Consider the following 22,966-nt stretch of genomic DNA (forward strand, 5'->3'; position numbering starts at 1 on the left):
ATATGTATATGTATATTTATTTTCATATATATATGTATATGTATATTCATATATATTGTTACGAATTTGGGAATTCGATTGCACACAACATACAGGTTCCTTTGGTCAGCTATGTTGATAAGTGCTTGTTCCCTAGATAGCTCACCTTTCATTGTTTAAATGTTCAGAAATCGATTAGATGCACTGCGGATCGACTTAATAGTTGAGGAACGAACAATGGAGACATCCCTCCCCCTCTTCTGTGAATAGGAAGAACCACCCTGCCGTCCCGTGACTCATGATGTCAAGAACTCCCTCCCACCCGTGGCTGAGTGAGGGATGGAGCATGAGGGCATGACACATGAGTCACGCCAGGAGCGGGGGGAGGGCAGAAGAGGATAAGGAAGAGATCTTTTCTTTGTTCGTGCAGAGTTGGAGAAGGGAGTTGAGAGAGTAGCCGTTCAGGAGACCGTCGGGTCTTGCTTGGCTTGCATTGGGGTTGAGGCCTTCGGAAGCATTTTGCTTCGGCTGGCTCAGCGAGCTTCGGCTGAGGCCTGGTTCGGGAGAGCTTTTTGCTTCAAGCTGCCCTGTTTGGAAGAGAGTTGAGCCGGTCGCTCGGCTCGAGCTGCGAGTGGTGGCTTCTGCTTCTTCTTGGTTCGTGGAGGTCTTTGTTCTCCATTTTGGTTCCTGGCTTGGTGCGACTCATCGCTCTCTTCGTGGAGGTGGTTCCTCGGGGAAGCGATGCATCGACGGGAAGGATCAGCGCCTCGTCTCACCAGCACGTGTTGAGAAGCGCGGGAGAATTTGCGGGAGCTCGGGAAGGATCGCGGCTCGGGGATTGGATCCAGCTCGCTCTCGCTGGAGCACGGGTCCGAACAACTTGAAGACCACACGAGGTGGAGAGGTTCAAGATAGGTTCTGGGTTTCAGCTCACCTGTCCTCCGAGCTGGAGCTGGTTATTAAAGGCCTCTGCCACCATTTCTTGTGTGTGTGTGTGTGTGTGTGTGTGTGTGTGTGTGTGTGTGTGTGTGTGTGTGTGTGTGTGTGTGTGGGTGTGTGTGTGTGTGTGTGTGTGTGTGTGTGCGTGCGTGCGTGCGTGCGTGCGTGCGTGCGTGCGTGCGTGCGTGCGTGCGTGCGCGCATGTGTCCGTGGGCCCGTCTTATAAGTCGGAACTGCTGTTAAGTGCAAGTGACTGTACATAATAAGTCGATGGTTGTAGTTCTTTTGTCGTGCTTTTGTTGCTTGTATAGGTGCATATGTGTTTTGCCTTGTTTAATTGCATACGTGCTTTATTATAATAAATGTCCTTGTGTGAATGTAAACCTGTTCGTTGCGTCCATTCCCTCATTGAACTGTCCCATCTTGCACTCGGAATATAGTTGGTTTTTAAATAGCCGGTAAAGTGATCGGGTCCGGCGAGGTCTGGCAATAATACCCGCTCAGTTATCCCAGAACGGAACGGACCACTTAAGCGGTTCATGTCCAAGCAGGCCTTCGCCGAGGTACGGTCCCTCGGTAGGTAACCTGCGCGGGTACTTAGGTATATCGATATTCGGCGATTGACCCTATTTCGCGCGGGTAGAATACGGACTGGGCCGTGGTGGGATTAAAAACCCACCTGTGACTGGTTTCTGGCGTTGTTCCAGAAAGTCACGACTGGATTGTCCGTTCGGTGGGTGAAGCGACCGCTATTGGTTAGACGCGGTCGTTCGCACGCCGGCGGGCGGAAATCTACAACACTGGTGTCGAGGAGTGAGATTCATATTCATTCCCCTCCAAACTAAATTAACGGGAATCGGATCAGGGGTGTGTAACGTGACCCTCGATTCCCACCAAAATACGAGCTTCAATTTATTTCCGAGAAGCAAGATGGCGGTTCAAGGCGAACAGGCGCAGGAGGGATTAGAAATATTGTTTTGATGTAGAATCCATGGTCCAGGACGATAGCGCCATGCAGGTTGACCATCCCCCACGTGTGGGTTCCAGCACGGACCAGATGTTGGAGGTGATGGGACGATTGATGGAGGATATTAATGAAATGAGGGCGAATGCGCAAAACATGGGAGGCCGCATGGAGTTTATGGGGGATTTGTAGAAAGCATGAATGCCAGGGTGGACATGATGAATGCAGACAGGCAGGCATGGAGAGAGGGGAGGCGGACGATGGATTACAAAATGGCGGCGCCACGTGCTGGAGCGAGTGAGTTGAGGGGGAGTGTGAATTGTGTCGGCCCCGCGGTGGAGGACAAAATAATCCTGGAGACGTGTAAGAGACACGTGGAGACGACGGAAATGATAAAAGAAATAACGGAGACACGGGAGGTAGAAACGGTAGAGGGGAGACTACACGATATAGACGGGGTGATAGACAGGGTGAAAGACGAGCACACACACATGGAGGTAGAGGAGGACGATGAGGGGGAGCTCGGGGAATGTCTCGAGATCCGGTGCAAGCAGCCGGATAGCCTCCTCCAGGAACGAGGGGAGGGAATATTCCCCCTTGAAGCGGATCTCGACCAGGTGGGTCCGGTCGAGCTTTGCGAGGTAGAGGGGGCGAGTGCTATTGACGGGTGCACACGAAGCTTGGGGATATGAAGGCCCCGGGAACCCTTGTGGTGACGCAAATCCCCAGCGTGGTTGTTCCGGTGTGTGTGGTGTCGAAATGTGTGTTTGCGAGTGTACCGAAATGCGTGCTTTCTCGCACGCATTGTGTGAAAGAAACCCCATGCGTGAGTGAACGGCCGTGTGTGAGGTCACTGTACGTGAGAGAGATGGCGGTCGGCATGCGGGAACACGCAACTGCATGTCCGAGTGTCATGTCGAGGTGTGTGAGCGTCGTGGAACGGGGGAGTTTGTGCGCGAGAGTGAGACGACGACGACGCCTGACGGTGGACAAAGGCTGAGTAGCGGCCGTAGCTATTTTGGGAACTGTGCCGGGTTTGCACGGCAGCGCGCGCGGGGTCCATGCTGTGCTCCGCACAAGGCCGCTACGTGCGCGGCTACGCGGGTGAAACCCAGTCCGCAAACGCACGCGGTGGATTAGCCAATCCCGCGGGACGGACAGAAGCTAGGCTGGATTGTGAATTTGGAATAGATGGGTTTTCCAGGCGAGCGTGTGTGTGAAGCTCCGAAGAGCAGAGCACATGTGCTCGCTTGGGGAACCCCTCGAAACGCGAGGTTTGCTTTGCATGCGCAGGGTGACGTCGTGGCTGCATGGTTGGAATCCGGCAGGAGAGAAATCCCTGCCGGATGGTGCCGTCCAATAAGGGACGAGGTGCGAGAAACGCGAACAGCTGCCATGACGTCACGGGGAAAGAGCGCAGGTTGCGAGTTGCCGCGCTGGTGTGCTCATGGAGAAAAAAGCAAGCCTCGCTTCAGGTGAACAGGATTCCCCAGGCAAGGGGTGGAAGTCCCCCTGTTTAGGGGGCACAGGAAGTACTAGTTAGGGGGATGGGTTAGAATTAGTTAGACCGGCTTCATGGGGACATGGGTTGCACCTCATGGAGCTCATGGAATGGATTCGTGAGAGGGATTTCAGTTTAGATTTCGGAAATGGGAATTTTTGGATTTTTTTTTGGAGACATGGACAGACATGGAAATGTGTAGAGGGGACGTAGCTTAGCTACGTAGAGTAAATGGAATGTGCATGAGTTTTAAGGGATGACGAGGGAGCACGAGTTAGTCAGGGGATTTAATTAGGAAGGATGGCAGTATAGAGTGTTGGTGTGAGTTGCGAAATGGAAAGTGTGTGGGACAGTGGGCCCAAGTGTGTGAGTGGAGCGAATGTGGTATGCATGGTGCGATGACTGATTTTGGGGGAGGAGTGATTCCCACCCAAATGACCCCGGGGTCAGTTTAATGTTAGCTTGTGGGTTATTAAAAGGAGGTCGTTTTGTTGGTGTCGAGAGAAGGCACGAAACCCGTTTGGAGGGTTGCAGGAGTTCATGGGCCGGCTGGGAGCGTGGCTGTGGAAAGGTGAGTTTTGTTTAGTGGGCACCGGACTAGTCAGCCAGAGTAGGCCAAGGGTCCAAGAGGGGCCGGGATAGTGTAGTGGGCACGGGCGACCCGTCGGAAACGGGACCCGTAGTGCCAGAATGCCACGGGGGCAGTGTAGTGGGCACAGGCGACCCTTGGAAAGGGACCCGGGGCATCAACACGCCACGTGGGCATCGGAGGGGGGCAATGCCAGAGAGGGCAACCCCCCGCGTTGTAGGGAGAAGTTAGGCTCGGAGGCAGCCTGCAGGACTGGGGGTGCCATGGTTATAGTTCGGCAGAGGGGAGTTCCTGCCAGTTGAGCCACGCTGCCCAGCCAGGAAATTGTGCGAGGGCACGAATGAAAATTTGATGGCAAGGCCCAAATTTATAATTGACACCAACACGGGCGATGGGAATCATGGTTTTTAGAACTGATAGTTTTAAAATGTGAGGCGTTTTTTGGAAAGCCCCGGGGTAGTTTGAGGTTAATAAATGTTAGGGTAGTTAGGAGATGTACCCCTTCACACCATCCATCGCTTCGCTCATTGTAGGCCGCTGGACCCACCTTGGTAGATCGCTGAACTCTGAGGAGGCCATTCTGAGGCTTTGTTGGGCCTCGAGACAGGATGCTAGAGGGAACGTAGGGGTTGGGTTGGGAATTAAGGGAGTGGGTATGGACAGAGACAGGCAAAGGCGATAGAGTGGGGGGAGACAGGCTTGGTCCGAGCCCGCCTTCAAAGCGGCCGGCACCACCGCACTCCCTCCAGACCTGATGAAACCACACCAGAGGCCGGCCAGCTTCACCTGCCGGCCTGTTGTGCTGCAGCTGCCTGTTCTGCATGGGCTTGCATTGCCTTGCCAAGTTTGCCTGCCTCTGCCATGACCCCATGCCTGCTAGCCCTTGTTTGCGTTTGCCCCTGTGTCCATCCATCACCATGTGCGCCAGGACCATCCAGTTTTGCAAGGACTGCCCTGCAGGCAGCCCGTGCATCCGTCATGTTCATTTGTGTTTTACGACCATCTCCATCCATTCCCCTGCATCAATTAACTTTGAAATGACTTTTACCTTCTCCCCTTTCACTGATCACAAGTCCTGGGCCATGGTTAAGCCATGGATAAGTTGAGTGAAAATTGTAAATACGTGGAACCCCACCTGCATGTTTGTTTTAGCACCGGCAATTTTAGTAAAGTTGTCCGAATGAGTCTGAGAGTTTGTTTCGTTGGTTACACAGCACATTAGGTTATTTATTTTTGGGACACGTATAAAGAAATGTCGCACTCAGGGATCCGAAGGTAGAACGCATGAGGGGAGAACTTACACGTGCTGGTCACACGAAAAATTTGACGACTTGGGACGAGTCTGTAAAAAGGGGAGGCGGTGGTGTTACGAATTTGGGAATTCGATTGCACACAACATGCAGGTTCCTTTAGTCAGCTATGTCAATAAGTGCTTGTTCCCGAGATAGCTCACCTTTCATTGTTTAAATGTTCAGAAATTGATTAGATGCGCTGCGGATCAATTTAATCGTTGGGGAACGAACAATGGAGACATCCCTCCCCCTCTTCTGCGAAGAGGAAGAACCACCCTGCCGTCCCGTGACTCATGATGTCAACAACTCCCTCCCACCCGTGGCTGAGCGGGGGATGGAGCACGAGGGCATGAGTCATGAGTCACACCAGGAGCAGGAGGAGGGCGGAAGAGGATAAGGAAGAGATCTTTTCTTTCTTCGTGCAGAGTTGGAGAAAGGAGTTGAGAGAGGAGCCGTTCAGGAGACCGTCGCGTCTTGCTTGGCTTGCGTTCGGGTTGAGGCCTTCGGAAGCTTTTTGCTTCGGCTGGCTCAGTGAGCTTCGGCTGATGCCTGGTTCGGGAGGAGGCTTTTTGGAGGCTCTTTGCTTTGATGGTTCCGTGAGCTTGTGCTTCTGCTTGGCTCGGGAGAGCTTTTTGCTTCAAGCTGCCCTGTTTGGAAGAGAGTTGAGCCGGTCGCTCGGCTCGAGCTGCGAGTGGTGGCTTCTTCTTCTTGGTTCGTGGAGCTCTTTGTTCTCCATTTTGGTTCCCGGCTTGGTGCGACTCATCGACCTCTTCATGGAGGTGGTTCCTCGGGGAAGCGACGCATCGATGGGAAGGATCGGCCCCTCGTCTCACCAGCACGTGTTGAGAAGCGCGGGAGAATTCGCGGGAGCTCGGGAAGGATCGCGGCTCGGCGATTGGATCCAGCTCGCTCTCGCTGGAGCCCAGGTCCGAAGACCACACGAGGTGGAGAGGTTCAAGATAGGTTCTGGGTTTCAGCTCACCTGTCCTCCGAGCTGGAGCTTGTTATTAAAGGCCTCTGCCACCATTTCTTGGGAGTGTGTGTGTGCGTACGTGTGTCCGTGAGCCCGTCTAAGAAGTAGGAACTGCTGTTAAGTGCAAGTGACTGTACATAATAAATAGACAGTTGTAGTTCTTTTGTCGTGCTTGCTTGTTTAGGTGCATACGTGTTTTTCCTTGTTTAATTGCATACGTGCTTTTTATAATAAATGTCCTTGTGTGAATGTAAACCTGTTCGTTGCGTCCATTCCCTCATTCAACTGCCCCATCTTGCACTCGGAATATAGTTGGTTTTTAAATAGCCGGTAAAGTGATCGGGTCCGGCGAGGTCTGGCAATAATACCCACTCGGTTATCCCAGAACGGAACAGACCGCTTAAGCGGTTTCTGTCCAAGCAGCCCTTCGCTGAGGTACGGTCACTCGGTAGGTAACCCGCACGGGTACTTCGGTGTATCGATATTCGGCGATTGACCCTATTTCGCGCGGGTAGAATACGGACTGGGCCGTGGTGAGATTAAAAACCCACCCGTGACTGTTTTCTGGCGTTGTTCCAGAAAGTCACAACTGGATTGTCCGTTCGGTGGGCGAAGCGACCGCTATTGGTTAGACGAGGTCGTTCGCACGCCGGCGGGCGGAAATCTCCAACAATATTTATTTTCATATATATATTTATTTTCATATATATTGTGATTATGGGGGGGTAGATAAACTGATGTAATGGTACAGATAGGATTGTATAGTGCAGAATGGTCCGTGGATGGGTAGAAGCACCTCTGTAAATAAGTCAGGGAATCTGTCAGCTTAAGTGTTGTCACCACGCAAAGGGTGGTGCAGTGTTAATTAGCTTCGGAGTAAAAATAAGTTCCCCTGTATGTGATTACCCTCTGTGATTTTTCCCTCTGTTTTCATATTTCAAACCAGGCCCAATGAAGGAGAAGCCCCGCCTTTCCAGGTTTGGAGGCGAGGAGGACACACTCCTTGGGCGGAGGACAGGGAGGGTGATAAAAAGAGGAGGGTTGAAGGTGCAGTGTGCTTCGTGAGGGGGCTTCGGAGATAGCAGATTGAGTAGGGCAGATTGCACATCTGTAGTGGTAGAGCAGAGCTGATTGACGAGGTGCCGGCCAGGTTTGTGTGTGTAGAGTGTGAAAAGCTGCTACAAGTGAAGCGCCATTCTGCCTGCATGTGCACGTGGATGGTGGAGGTGCCTTCCTCCGTGGCTCGACAAGAGACTGCGCCATTTTCCTTGCAAGTGCACGTGCCGGACGAAGCTCCCCATTATGAGATTGATGAGGGCCAGGCTGAGTACCAGTGTATTTATAAAGGTAGGTTTTATTTTCATTTTGTCACTGTTTATCTGTGTTTGCGTCTGTGTGTGTGTGCAAGGCCTCGATCATAGAAGTTATTTATTATATTAGTTTCATTTCATCTTCATTATTGTCCTTGTATATATATTTGTGTTTCGTTCAATGTATTCCCTTTTAAAGAAACCACATTTTGTTTATTTGTAGTGGAGTTCGCGGATCGAACCCCCTCGTGCTGTCGTTCCTCCATAATCCTCCCGTTCCATGCCGAGTGCTCCTTTTCTGTTCGCTATTTCCCTCACTGGGCTTTCTTGTCTTCCCCCATACAGCGGCATTGCCATCTGCCATACCCTTCGAGCGTGAGCTGAGCTCGTTCTTTTGAACTCATTTCTGGATTTCATTATATCGGGCGAAATGCGAGCGCTGGCCACGTGTTTAATGGCGGGTCCACGTGCACTGTGCAGAATGTGCTCAAAGGCAGACCCGTGCGCCGCTCGCGAAACTTTATTATCGTACAGAGCAGGGGCGTGCTGTACAGCTCTGGCTGCATGGCACATCACGGAGCGGGCACATTGACCGGTACCAATCGCGGGTCACCGGGGCACGGCACGGAGTTCGTTGCAAGGCAATTTATGTCACTGTGCTCGGAGCGAGACAATTCCGCAGCTTGGAACCATCTTGCCGGAAGTGGGGTGGAGCCGTTTCTGGCTATCGCGGCCTGGCCGCACGGGTGCCGGGGCCAACCAAAACGTCTGATTCAGTTGACAACACCGCTTTGGGTCATTGCCCCTGCCCCGCACCACTGGATCTATAAAAGGATGGGTCGCGGGACAGTGGAAAAAGTCATCGTTCCTGGTGCGTCGTTCCTGGTGCGTCGTTCCTGCTCGTCATTCCTGATGCGTCGTTTCGGAGTCATCGTCATTCCTGGGTCATTCGAGCGTCATTCCTTCCCTTCTTTTCTTCGTTCCTGCCGGCTCATTCTGCTCGGCTTGGAATCTCGACTCCGCCTTTTCCACCCAAGTCCCTCCCTTCACGCCCCACGGTCATGTCTCGTTCTCTGGACCGACACCAGCTGCACAAAGTGCCCCGAAACAAGAAATGGCATGTCAGCTGTCAGGAAGGTATCACCCAGCGGAGCATCCCCCCAAAACCTATTGGTGGTGCGATCGGGCAATCGTGCAAGGTATTCAGAGACTGTTAGACTCATCTCATCTCCTCTCCTTTTTCTCTTCATCAACTCCTCTTCATCTGTGTGTGTGTGTGTGTGTGTGTGTGTGTGTGTGTGTGTGTGTGTGTGTGTGTGTGTGTGTGTGTGTGTGTGTGTGTGTGTGTGTGTGTGTGTGTGTGTGTGTGTGTGTGTGCGTGCGTGCGCGCGCGCGCGTGCGTGCGCGCGCGCGCGTGCGTGCGTGCGTGCGTGCGTGTTTTTGTTTGTTCGTCCTGGCGCCTGTCTTCGTAAGTTAAGATTGCAGAAGATTATTATTTCACTTTAAGTCTGCTCTGTGTCTGCTTTCATAAGTTGCTTATACATTGTCACACCTGAACGCTTCTTTCTATCCCTGCATGACACACACCAATAAAACTATTCACTCTACCACATACCTTTCCTCGCCTGCTTGTAAATAAATTATGAGAAATGTTCGCAGCTCGTTTTTGTCTGTTCTTTCATTGATCCAGCACGGACCGAATCTTAGCTTAGCCGGTACTTTATTCCCAATGATCCGTTTCTTTTAGCAGGTACATCCTTGGCAGTGTCGCTCGGCTGCATCCGATCCGGTAAAGTGATTCGGTTCTGACGAGGCATACCGAGGTCGTGTTCCCCGGTAATTAAATCGCGTGATTAATTAGGTAACCCGGTTAACCCATAGATGGGAGGACCCTAGGTCACACGGTTGAGTTATTGGCGTTCACGGTCAGTTAGCGACCCTCCGCGTCACGGAATTATCCGTGTGCGATGGCCGACAATTCCGGGGAGTCTGGTGGGAGCCGATATAGCTAAAAGGTGGTCTTCTCACCCGACCCCCGGCCCGCAACAATATACCCCATCATGCCAAAGTGAAAACATGTTTTTTGAAATTTTTACAAATGTATTGAAAATGAAAAACAGAAATATCTAATTTACACAAGTATTCAACCCCCTGAGTCGATACTTGTGCATAATCTTATTTTTTATGTCAGGCTCATGGAGGAGGTTGTATTTACGCCACAACCAGAATGAAAACATTAATTGACATCAGTGTGTTTTCTGTAGGAATTATGAGCCACGGGTCAAGATTTGAAATCCAACAGACCTCAACATTCGTGAAAATTGCCCCGAAAACCAACCCCACCATTCACTGGACCAACCATAACATTAGTGGAAATTGCCCCAAAAAAGTCTACCAATCGTTATCAGAACTGAATATTGTCGATTTTTCAGCGGTGATGAAACCCATGTTATGTTCTCGGCTGTCATTTATTTATTAGAAGTCAATCCTTATTTCCAAACAGCATGTTTGCCAGGGTGTCCTCCTCGATTGGCTATTGGATTCCTGTGTTTGCAAGCAGCAGGTGACCTGGCAAAATACTGTACATCTCGAGGCCAATGTCGCTCGTTTTGTCCCAGACCAATCCTGTTGCTGATGAACATTAATGATGCTGATGAACAATGCCAGCGCCGACCTCCAAATTTTCTTCAACGCCAAACCCTTCCTCTATTTTCTTCAGTTTACAATGTTTTACAAAGCCTTTATCTGGAGTGTCCTGGAAGATTGCTTCCCATTATGGACTTGTGTTACAGTTTCATATATTGCCTCCCCCCCCTCTTCCTCCCCATTATCAATGTAGTCTCAGGGTATCCCTGTTGTTTGTTCATTGTCCTTTTTTTCTTTCCCCGTAAAACGAGCTCTATTCTGTTTTTGATCCCTCTGTCCTCTCACCCCTCTGCCTATTCCCTGGCCCTCCGAGTCTGGATATTTTGCCAGAAATCTTACTTCTTACCCTCCCCAAGTCTAAACTCAAACCCCTCCAGTTTTTCATACACCTCATTTCTCATTTTTGCCTGGTGTTTGCTTAATGGTTTGGGTGGTGGGCTTTGGATCCTAGGGTCCTGAGTTCAAATCCCGCTCAGCTATTGAGTTAATACCAGGTGGGGTTCACTCAGCCTGTCATCCTCCTGAGGTTGGCAAAATGAGTGCCAGCTTGCTGGTATCCTGTGTCGGAGTGGCAACCCGTCCAGGATTCTGCCCAATTGCCAAGGAGACTGCTTCGGCAGCACCAACGTTCTGCACAGAGTATGCTAATGGATGGATGGATGGATGGATGGATTTCTCGTTTGTGGATCTGTTTTCTGAATTTATAGTTCCTTAAAGAATATTAACTGTAAAAGTGCAAAATTTGCACTTTTATAGCTTCTATTCACTGTTTGTGTTTGTGTGTGGGTGTGTAAGATTTGCATGATTTAATGTGTTATCATATCATGGAATGTGTGATCGGAATTGTAACTATGGGATAATACATTAAACCCTTCAGCGAGTATAAAGTTTGATCACAACACCTCCTACCCCCCCCCCACCCTTGTTTTGCTCGAATATAACTATTGTAATGCGTTGCTCTGTACAATCCACACAGGCTCAGATGCGGGATATTCCCCAAATATATAATCAAACTAGAAGGGCACTTGGTAGATCGCATTACCTCCGCCATGTAATGCCTGATCCACGAGAACATATCAGGCCCCATACATTTTTGAACTAGAAAAAGAACAATCGGAGATTGCAATCCTTGCCAGGACTTCTTTTGAGTGGTGTATTTTTTTGTAGGTTTTCAGGTAAATCCAATATGGCTGCCAAACCATGTGACCTATGATGTCATGTGTGACTTTTGTTCCTCATGGATAAGCGGCCACATGTGTAAAGTTTCGCCCAATCTTCTCATTCATTTCAAAGAAGATTTTTGAAGGTTTAAAAAAGCAAAAAAAACTTTTTTCCGAATCATGATTTTTTTAATTACTGATGACATGATGTCAATTACTAATTATCATGATGTCATGATTTTTTAATTACTTTTTGTGGACCATTTTATCCCAAGATGACCCTAAAAAAATTTTCATACTGTTCAGATTTGGCGTTCTGCATATGCGATTATGACGTCATAATGAGGGCACCTTTGACATCTCTCTATCGAGTGCAGCCTGTGGCTGCTGGTTGCATCATTGGTTGGGACGCGGCTATACCGCTGATGCAGTGTCCCCCTTACCAGTACATGAGTGCACTGGTACTCATTTTGCCGACCTTGGAAGGATGACAGGCTGAGTTAACCTCCTGGTGTATTTTAATTCAGCAGCCAATGGGGCCTGAACTCAGGACCCTTGGATCCCAAGCCGTCACCCTAACCACGAAGCCAACACCAGGCTTCTTTAACATCATAAAAAAATTGCACTCCCCATGAGGAGTACTTGCTATGTGCCAAGTTTCAAATTTTTCTTTGGTGCGGTTTCAGATACAGAGGTCCAAAGTAGTTTTTTTTTCCTTTTTTTTTTTCCAATATGGGTGCCACACCACGTGAAATATGATGTCATAATTATCATTGAAACATTCTACATGAGAAGTCGCACCAATGGTGAAGAATTTGTCTCGATCAGACAAGCAGTTGCGGAGAAAAACACGAAAGTTCTGCGCGAACAAACGGACCCAAATGCAATATCTTATCTGAATGCTTCGGCGAGTGTAAAGATCCTGCTATATATCATTTTTGGCCCTATCTCTCAATGGTGAAGGGTAATTTAAAAAAAAAATTCTAGTAGTCGAATCTGGATCTTCACCAAAATCGAATGAGTTCATCCTTGTCACACACCCTACCTTCCCATCAAATTTCATCGATATGTCTGCAACTTTTTGAGCTATCCTGCAGACAGACAGGGGTGAAAACGTAACCTCCACTATAATTACAAGGGCAAACAGTAGAGCACATACCTCTGCCACACAATGCCTGATCCAGGAGAACACATCAGGCCCAATACATTTTTGAAATATCAAGTTATATTGTTGCGGGGGCGGGTATCGGCTGCGAGCATGACCGCTAGATGGAGCAGCAGAGTCGGCTCGACCGATCACCTGGAATTTAGATCGTACCTTTTCGGAAAAGTACGGGTCCCTTTCGGACCGTGAAAGGTCAATATTTCTACCACGTGATACAGGGTTATTTGGCAATTTTCAAAATACCTAGATGTCCACGTGGCGATTTACCGAGTCTCCACACCCTCGACGGCACCAGTACGGAACAAGCCGCTTAGGGTACTCGAACCACGTGCAACCCGAGCGGTTTTATCGCCGAGATCCGTCGGTCCAATTGTCCCGTTACAACGGCCTGGCTAATCTTCCAACACGCAGCACGTTAAACCAATGGAGGAGAAGACATGAATGAGCCGGATACATTTCACAAATGGGTATATTTATTTTACAATAATAATTGGGGAACGAGGGAAGCACGCAAGAGCAGAGTTAAACCGATTAGAAGAAAGGCACGTATGTACAGCAAGGCACTTATACAGTTTCCTACCTAACTGACTGGTGCCACAAACACACACGCACGCACCCAAAAGAATCAGACCAAAATGGTCTTTATTGAGGCCTGTCTCGGACCTGTCTGCCTTGTGCAGTCTTCAAGGACCAGGTCCTCAGGGCAGAACTGGACCCCCAGCACGATCCAGATGATCCAGACGCCCTCACGACCAGGCTCCAGGCGAACGAAAAGTCGGCAGGGCGAAGGCTGGCAGGAGAAGTCCCTCAGTGCACCGACCACTCCGCGCGCAGATGCTTTCGCACTCAACCACCTTGCACCGAACCACCACCTGCACGCACATCGTTTCTTCTTGCCAGAACCTGTGCGCACACTTCTTTCCAGGACCAGAACCCCGAACACGCCTATAATTATACCCCCCTCTTCAGGGGAGGGGGGGGGGCCTCCTCCTGACCCTCCCTCTCTCACTGGCTGGTTTTGGTGCACAAATCGCTCTTCGTCTCTCACTGGCCAAAACGGGTGGCAAGCTCCTTGATTGGCCCGGGGGCGTAGTGACGTCACCTGGAGCCCTTTCCTCCTGTCGTGGGATCTGATTGGTTGGGGCCGAACACGCTATCTGGCTTAGGCGGAGCCAATCTGAGGTGCTGAGCTTCCTGATTGGACAAGGAGGCCTGCCCCTGCCCTTCTGTGCGGAGTCTCGATCTGAGGTGAAGGAAATCTCCGCCCCCGTACGTCATCAAACACACGTAGACAATGGAGTCGAGCAGAGCGAGGGGAAGATGGCTCTGGCGTTGATGGTGGTGTAAAAGTAAACAAAAAGAAAACCTGACTATTAAAATATCTCCAGAGCGCAGGAACATTTGATTACCCATTCGACAAGGGTCAGGACCCTAACTGGCAACATGTACTTACCGATATTACTGATCTATAGAACCTGTATGTTGTTTGCTCATGGCTTCCAGATTCGCAACAATATATCGTTTTTGCCCCTATCTCTCAATGCTGAAGAGTCACTTAAAATTAAGTAATCCTTGTATCTGGATTCGGATTTGGATCTTTATCAAAACTGAATCACTTTTTCCTTGTCACACACCCAACCTGTCCACCAAATTTCGTCCAAATCCATCCACAACTTTTTGAGATATCGTGCTATATATCGTTAAAAATTCTAATCGTCGGATCCGGATCTTCACCAAAATCTAATTGGTTCGTCCTTGTCACAGACCCAACCTGCCCACCAAATTTTATCCGAATCCATCCACAATCTTTTTCGATGTACTGCACACATACACAGGGGTGAAAACATAACCACCTTCCACCTTCAGCAGTGGAGGTAAGTATGCATAAAAATATATTTACTTTCCCCAGATAAGTTATCTTTTGAATCAAAACGGTGTTGGTGGGCATTATTTTATAAAGGAAATCGGTGTTGGCTTGTGCACGTGCTGGATTTCACAAGTTGTATTAAGCACGTTCTGCATGTCGTGAAAATGTATCACTTGTGCATGAGTTCTGATCGCATGATAACCATTTCTACTGCAGTGCTTTGTTACTTCAAGTTCTCTTCTAAAGCAGCCTTTTTGCTCACTTATCATGGAATTTTCAGGCCAGAAAAGTTCATTGAGTCATTGTTGAATCGGAGATGAATGTGTAATTAGAGTGCCAAGGGTCCTCAAAAGGCGGACCGCGGTCCACATCCAGACCGCAGGCACAATCAGTCCAGACTGCGACCTATTCCAAATCCACCATGAAAAGGCCTCTGGTGTTTATCCATTCAGGCAAACTTGAGAAATGATAAACTCCAGAAGGGATTGATGCAGGAGGCGGTTAATATTTAGATTTCAATATACTTAACAAGGAAATCTGACGCAGGAGGCGGCTATTTTGCCCATCATGCTTGCGCTATACTAACACCAGGGGCTTCTTCCGTTACCAAGCAGCTTGCTTGTTTCAAAATGTTAAAGCAACCACTCCAACGCAATGGACCACTCGGCACCACTTAACAACATGGTGGTCTCCATGGAAACATGCTGTCTGGGCCGTCATTTTCAGTTTTATTCAATCTCTTGTGACAACTTCCCAAAACGAAGTTATTGTGTTCGCAACTGCTACAGAGTACGAGGAAGACTAAAAGAAAGACAAATAGATGGGGAGTCAGAATGAGGAACCCCCTGCCAAGCTTATCTATCGACCCTCCCATTGTGCCATTGTGCATTTCATTGCCTGTTTGTAGATGTTGAAGAATTTGGATGAAAAGTAGAAGTCACAATAAAAATATGAAATGCATTTTTGCATCTTGTTTTTGAGTGCAATCTTTAACTTTGGCACCAAGGAAAAGCTCAAAATTAAAAGCACCCCATTTGATTAGTTAAATTATTTCAAAGGTCAGATTAAATGATCAGAATGCACCACGACAGCAAAGAGCATCTGCAATAAACAATTTGCAGGGGCTGGACTTGTCCAGTCATCACTATTGCCTTTGCGATTCGCACTTGCAATGGCATCTCCACCGCCACTTTTAAGTAGCAATCGACGCCCATGCGTAGAATATGGCCGACGTGTGAAAAGCATCGGTGGGTTCAACAAATAAGGTGATTTATCGCTTTTATTTTTCATCTTCCTTCTCTTCCATTTCTATGGAGTGCGAACCAACAGTATCAAACTTCTGCCCTGCCTTGACCACGATACTCCTCCACTTTCCCTTGTCCTCAGCCAACTCTCCACTCTCCAACCACCCTCACATTATAATTTGTCACTCCTCACACAATCTTCCCATCTCAATCGCAGTCTACTTCTTTTCTTCCCACCTTGCTCCCTCAACCTATTCACTTTTTGCCATTCTCTCTTCCTACATCTGCACCAATTGTCCATCCCACTTCAGCTGGCTTTTTATCAATCTCCCTGTCAAGCTCATCTGCACACCAATCTCCTCCCTCAGTTCATCTATCCACCCTCTTCACTCCTGTAATCCTACTGACCCAGTTGTTCTTGCAGACTTGCAACCCTTGATGTCTGTCAGTGCCACTGTTGTTCCGAGACCATAAAGGTTGGCCAGCATCACACAAGTACCAAAAAAAAATTCCCTTTCAATTATCTTGATATCTTTGTGTCTGCTCATTTTATTATATCAAAACAAATTCAAAATCATTGCGAAAAGTTGACGTCGCAGAAGTTGCGTACTCACCTTCTTATTCAGTGTACACTACTAAGTCAAGGTAATCTCTGATCTACATTTAAAACAAAACATTATATATATAGAAACATGAGGAGGGTGACGAGAACTCCACTGATCCCCATTAGCCAACAGTCCACACCAAAGTGTTGCCTCCAACACAGAGGCTTCGGCCCAGTAACTGTCGAAGACAAAGACGATATGATCATCAGTTGAACATCAAATGGAGCCACCGGTCCAGATTTCAGGCTTATTTCCCTCATCAGGATGGTATATCAATAAACATCTAACCAACGATGACCACATTCGTCATTTATACATCAGACGCATCTCCTGGCTGTTATGGTGAGCATCTCCGTGGATTATGTCTCACGGTAAAACCTCATAATCTGCAAATGTGCCTGAAATCCGGATCGGTGGTTCCGTTTGATGTTTAATTGATGACGACCATATAATTTTTGTCTCTGACAGAGTCATCAGGCTGAAGCCTCTGTATTGGAGGTGACGCTTTGGTGTGGACTGATGTCCAATGGGGATCAGCGGAGTGCTCGTCACTCATGTTTCGATTTTCCCCGCTGGTCACATCATGTGCCTTCTGGTTGAATGGTTTGCATTAGCAGGAACAATTGTCTGGGTGGCAGATGGATGGTTGCTCTGTGCGGATTATGCGGTTTTGCTGTGTGAGACATAATCCACGGCGATGCTCACCATTGCAATCAGGAGGTGCGTCTGATGTGTATATGTATATGTACATGTATATGTGTGTGTTTAATTTCATTCCTACCTAGGGATGCAGACAGCCAAGCACCATTTCAGGTGTATCTTGCTGCCATGCAATTGTTCCACCGAGTCTGGGAGATCGCTTGTTTAAACCCTGTCTGAGTCATTCCAAAGACTTTAAAAATGGTAGTATTGTTTCTTTGCTTGATGATTGGCATTTAAAAGGATAGGGAATGGACAAATAACGCTGGGAAGGCAATGGCAAACCATCCACTATAACCCTTGCCAAAAAACTGCTTTGTCTGCTGATGCTTTGAGGTTCACATGGGGTCGTACCGGTTATTAAAAAGAGCATTCCAAAGTTACCTTTGTGTATACCGTATGCTTACTATTATTCAAGCAAATCATGCAGTACCTTCTCCTGATGTAAATGGATGTGATCATGTGACCCCCTTTATAAAGCATATATTTATTACGCTTACAGATGGTAAGGAGAGAAGAAATTGGAAATGCCAACATTGAGTAAAGGAACAGAAGGGAAGAGGATAGGCATGGAGGTATCTCTTTATTGTGTACGTGTTGGTGGGGAGAAAATTGAGGAAAAGAAGAGAATGCATGATTGTAGGAGAAGGAAAGGAGCTGAGTGGGGAAGATTGGGAGGATAAAGGAGTTGGGGATAGAATAGAGGGGAAGGAGCAGAGAAAGGAGATATAGGGTAAAGAAAAATTCTGCCATGTTGGCATACAAATTAAATAGATGACTTCAAAAGTTAACAGGGTAGCAGAATGTCTGAGTGGAGGCAGAAGGAACCGTAATAATGGATGGGACGTTTGGGAACTCGGGAAGACTTGTATGAGATATATCAATGAAGGGGTGGGGGATGAGGAGTTCCCCACGTAGACACCCTCAAAATAATTTACTCGATGATATTGGCATCCAGAAAAAAAACATTTTATAAAAACGATAAAACATGGAGGGATGGAATCCTCCCAAAACAACCAAACAAGGTAGGAATGACGCCACAATACAACTCCACAATCCGCTTATAGATTGCCATCATGACATCTTTTGACATTTTTGTTATCGGTGACAATAGTAAAATTTGTATGATGATATCGATGCTGGAGGTAGTTGGAGATTTGTAGTGTGGATTGGTGTAATTGTTTATTACCTTCACCGAAGGAGAGGGTATTGTGGTTGGGTCTGTTTGTTTGTTTGTCCACACAGAACTTTCGTGTTTTTCTCTGCAACCGCTTGTCTGATTGAGATAAATTTTTCACCATTGGTGCGACTACTCGTGTAGAATGTTTTAATGATTATGACGTCATAAGTCACGTGGTGTGGCAGCAATTTTGGAAAAATGGAAAAACTTTGGACCTCTATCGCTGAAACCGCATCAAGGAAAAAATTGAAACTTGGCACATAGCAAGTACTACTCATGGGGAATGAGTGATTTTTTTAATGACGTCATAGGTGCCTTTGTTATGTTGTCATAATTGTATATGTAGAATGCTACATCCTGTCAGTATGAAAAATTTTGAGGGTCATCTCAGGATAAAATGATGCACAATTTTTTTTGTTAACGTCATCGGTCACGTGATTTGGTTGCCATATTGTATTGGAAAAAGAAAACCTTCAAAAATATTCTTCTCTGAAATGGCTGAACCAGTCATCACTGCCAGCATTTATAAAGTGGCTGTTCTAATTTTGTCTCATTAATTATGTAACACAAAACTACACAAACACACCATGAAAAACAAGTCCAGGTGAGGGTCTGCAATGTCTGATTGCTCTTTTTCTTGTTTTATTTGTTGTCGGATTGAAATGGATAAATGTCAGGATGTTGTGATGGTGATCCGTAAAAGGATTGTGGTGTCATTCCTACCTTGTCATTCCTTCCTACCTTTGGTTGTTTTTTGGGGATTCTATCCCTCCATGGTTTTTTTATTTTTTATATAAAAAAAAAAATTTTGACTTGTATCAGAGAGTGCTTGAGCACGCTACATAGGGATGGCGTGGGAAAAAAAATGTCGGTCCCACCCACTATATACAAAATTAAAGTCAGAGTATCTTCTCGAAAAAGTTGCGAGTGCTCCATATGAGCGCCTACCTGGTCTGTTCAGCTGATTGTCTCGGCAGGGTTCACTCTTCAGTACTCCAGACCAGGGCAAAAGCAGAAAATAAAAAGGCAAGAAACTGAGATCAGTCAAAACCGGCAAATCATCATCATCATCATCATCATCATCATCATCATCATCATCATCATCATCATCACCATCATCATCACCATCACCATCACCATCACCATCACCATCACCATCACCATCACCATCACCATCACCATCACCATCACCATCACCATCACCATCACCATCACCATCACCATCACCATCACCATCACCATCACCATCACCATCACCATCTCCGAGCTGCCTCTCAATGGTCATGACTGGTACCATCCCGCAGAGTTTTACTTTGTGCATCATCCTTTGCTGTCATTATTTTAATAGATTGAAAGGATTCCACAAAAAGTACGCAAAACTGCATTCCTTTTGGAAAGGAGTCGGAAGGGATCAGTTGGGTGGGTAAGCCTGGTGTTGGCTTGGTGGTTACAGTGGCCGGCTTGGGATCTTAAGGGTCCTGAATTTGAGCCCTGTTGGCTGCTGAATTAAAACCAGGTGAGGTTGACGCAGCCTGTCATCCTTCTGAGGTCGGCGAAAGGAGTCCGAGTGTATTGATATGGGGGCACAGCATCAGCAGCATAGTCGTGCCCCAACAAAATGACAGCTACCCAGCAGCCAAGCTGCCAGATGTATGTTTAGTTCCATGATAATGTGAGCACGTTTTACAGTTTGTACTACAACTTTCGGAAATCAAGAGTAGAACATATATGTGTGCAGTGTCTGTGTTGTTGTCCTGTCCTGTCCTGTGTTGTCACTGAACGACTCCCTCAAACTTTTGTGAAATCAGACCAAACTTCTGGGCTGCACCTCCCTCTCCTGTGTATATGTCCTTATGGTATTTTTGTGAATTTTTTTTTAAAACAAATATTCAAACTCATTTGTTTATAAAAATGTATTATCATGAATATTACAAATAAATTTTCAAAATAAATGTTTGAATTTTGCTTGGTATATATCATGACAATACGGCAACTTGCGTACTTATCTTCAGTTAAAACAAGCCTGTCTCTTTCGTGACATGTGGTGAGGTGTTTTGAATGATGTGAAGGTGAGGTTTTTAAGAGCGTGGCAGTGATGTGTTTGTTTGTTTTTAATGTGGCGGTGTATGTCCCACTTTAGCGACGCATGGTGAGGTTGTAGTGTGTGTGTGTGTGTGTGTGTGTGTGTGTGTGTGTGTGTGTGTGTGTGTGTGTGTGTGTGTGTGTGTGTGTGTGTGTGTGTGTGTGTGTGTGTGTGTGTGTGTGTGTTTGAGAGAGAGAGAGATGGCGAAACTGCAAATATCATATCCGTGGATGTCGCCAGTGGAAACCTCATATAATTTCCTCATTCTGGTTAAACTAAATCTCTCTATATTTTAATTCCAAATAGCATCAATCCAATCTCAAACAAGAGCAATCAGAGATTGCAGACTGTCGCCAGGATTTCTTTTGTGTGGCGTTTGTGTACTGGTCAGGTCAGGTATGGGAGCATGTGCCAGAACAGCGCGTCGCTGCGTCCACTTTCCGCCGGTACTCCAGGGGCCTCCGTCTGGCCATCCCCCAGGCAGATGCCAGGCCCATCTCCATCTCCTTGAGATGTTGGTCAACCTGCTGCAACCATGAGGCACGTGGTCGGCCCACTGGCCTCCTCCACCCACGAGACTCCCTCGCTGAGAGAATCTGGTGAGCAGGATCAGCATCAGGAAAACGAGCCACATGTCCATACAGCCGCAACTGACGCTCACGGACTATGCAGGTAACAAATCTCATCCGAGTGTCTCTCAGCAACCGCTCGTTGGACACAAAATCTGACCAGCGAGAGCCAAGGATTCTCCGAAGAGACCTGGTACCAAAGGAATTAAGTCTCCGTCTCAGATACTTAGTCAGAGTCCAAGTCTCGCAACTGTAGAGCAAGACTGGAAGCACCAAGGACCTGAAGACGCGGACTTTCGTCCTCCCGCACAGGTAGCGGCAGCGCCACACCCCATGATCCAGTGAATCCATGACTCCCCAGGCCCGACCCAGACGTCTATTGACCTCTGACTCACAGCCAGCAGAGACATGAATATCACTGCCAAGGTAAGTGAATCTCTCCACGACCTCAACATCCTCACCACAAACAGATACAGACAGGACAGCAGCATCCAAGATGTCATTGGAAGCCTGGATCTTAGTTTTGACCCAATAAACCCGTAATCCCAGTGGCTCCGACTCCTCATTCAGCACCTCGAGGGCCCCTAAAAGGATATCTAAAGTCTCCGCAAAGATGACTGCATCATCTGCGAAATCAAGGTCTGAGATCTTGACATTCACAAACGATGCACCGCAGCTTGATCTTTCCGAGATCCTCCCTAAAATCCAGTCCATACAACTGCTGAAAAGTGTGGGGGCCAGTTCACGCCCCTGACGAACTCCAGTAACAACTGGAAATTAGTCAGAGATTGTACCACCACACTTCACAGCACTCTCAGTACCAGTGTGGAGTTCAGACATCAGATCGATCAGTTTTGGTGGCACCCCACGAAGACCAAGAATCCTCCAGAGGACATCCCGATTCACTGAATCGAACGCTTAACAGAGATCAACATAGGCTGCAAGCAGCCCCTACCGAAACTCTCGTCTGCGTTCAGTGACGACACGAAGAGCAAGGATACGGTCAATCGTTGACCTTTTTGGTGTAAAACCCGACTGCTCTGGACGATGGTGATCAAGCAGATGGTGGCGAACACTATCAAGAATTATCCGAGCAAAGACCTTGCCCGGCACCGAGAGCAGCGTCACCCTTCGGTAGTTGTTGCAGTCTTGGCAATCACCCTTCCCTTTCCAGAGAGGGACAACAAGACCCCTCTTCCAATCAGTTGGGATGATGCCTGTGTTCCAGGCAGAGCAGAAAACTGCATGCAACGACACGAGTGCAGCATTTCCACCAGCATTGAGAAGTTCAGCATGGATGCCACAAATCCCTGGAGCTCCACCCCGTTTCAACCGGTTCACCGCAGCCTGTGTTTCCACAAGCGAAGGTGGACCACCGTTGATTGGAGGGTCAGCAACAGGGATTGTAATACCCTTGACATCCAACTCGACAGCTGGGGGATCAGCCTGGTACAACCGCTCAAAGTAACCGGCCCAGCGGGCCTTCACTTCAGACTTCTCTGTCAAGAGCCTACCACTCTCTGCTCGAACTGCAGTGCTCCGAGGGATGTGCTTGGATGAACGTAATGCACGAATTCCCCTGTAAGTGGGATGAGAATCACCTGTCCACAGGTGATGCTCTACCCCCTCACAGATTCCTCGCACATAGGCCTCCTTGTCCACCCTCAGTGCACGTACAGTTTTACGCCTCAGCTCCCTGAACAGCTCAGCTCTGCCATTCAGCCTGGGCCTGGGACTCTGGTCAATGGTATCCAGTGTCCCTTGAGAGACAAAATTCTTCTTTGCCCTGCGGTGAGTTCCAAGACCTCCACCGGCAATATCAAGGACGGTGGTCTTGAAGGCACTCCACAACTCTTCAGAACCCCCCCCCCCCCAAAAGCACCCAGACCCCCCAAGTGTCCACTCAGCCTGTTCGCAAACTCCTCAGCTACTCTCGTCCTTGAGCTTGCCAACATCCAGCCTTGGATGGGATGGTACCATTCTCCAGGATTTAAGGTGCAGCTTTAGAGTTGCTGCAACAAGCCGATGGTCAGTATTGAGGAACTGAGCACTCCGGTAGACCCTGCAGTTCTGGATCATCCTCCAGCGACCGTCATCGAGGACATGGTCGATCTCCTTTGCCACACCGCCAGCGTTGGAATACCAAGTCCAGCGATGAGCTTGTGGGCGCTGAAACCATGAACCAGCCACCCTAAGTCCAT

The 22,966-nt window shown here is 48.0% G+C and overlaps 1 protein-coding gene across 1 annotated transcript; it reads right to left on the reverse strand.

The window, feature by feature from the left end:
- Positions 1-11,578: 11,578 nt before the first annotated feature.
- LOC147020345 (uncharacterized) lies at positions 11,579-22,621 on the reverse strand. Its single transcript, XM_085895658.1, has 2 exons — positions 19,062-22,621; positions 11,579-16,412 (listed from the first exon to the last, which is right to left on the reverse strand). The coding sequence occupies exons 1-2, from the start codon at positions 19,435-19,437 to the stop codon at positions 16,306-16,308; spliced, it is 483 nt and encodes a 160-aa protein (XP_085751784.1). The 5' UTR covers positions 19,438-22,621; the 3' UTR covers positions 11,579-16,305.
- Positions 22,622-22,966: the final 345 nt, after the last annotated feature.

This window comes from Eptatretus burgeri, chromosome 9, assembly GCF_056783735.1.
Source record: "Eptatretus burgeri isolate ZD-2024b chromosome 9, Ebu_testis_v1, whole genome shotgun sequence".
NCBI classification, from domain to species: Eukaryota; Metazoa; Chordata; class Myxini; order Myxiniformes; family Myxinidae; genus Eptatretus; species Eptatretus burgeri.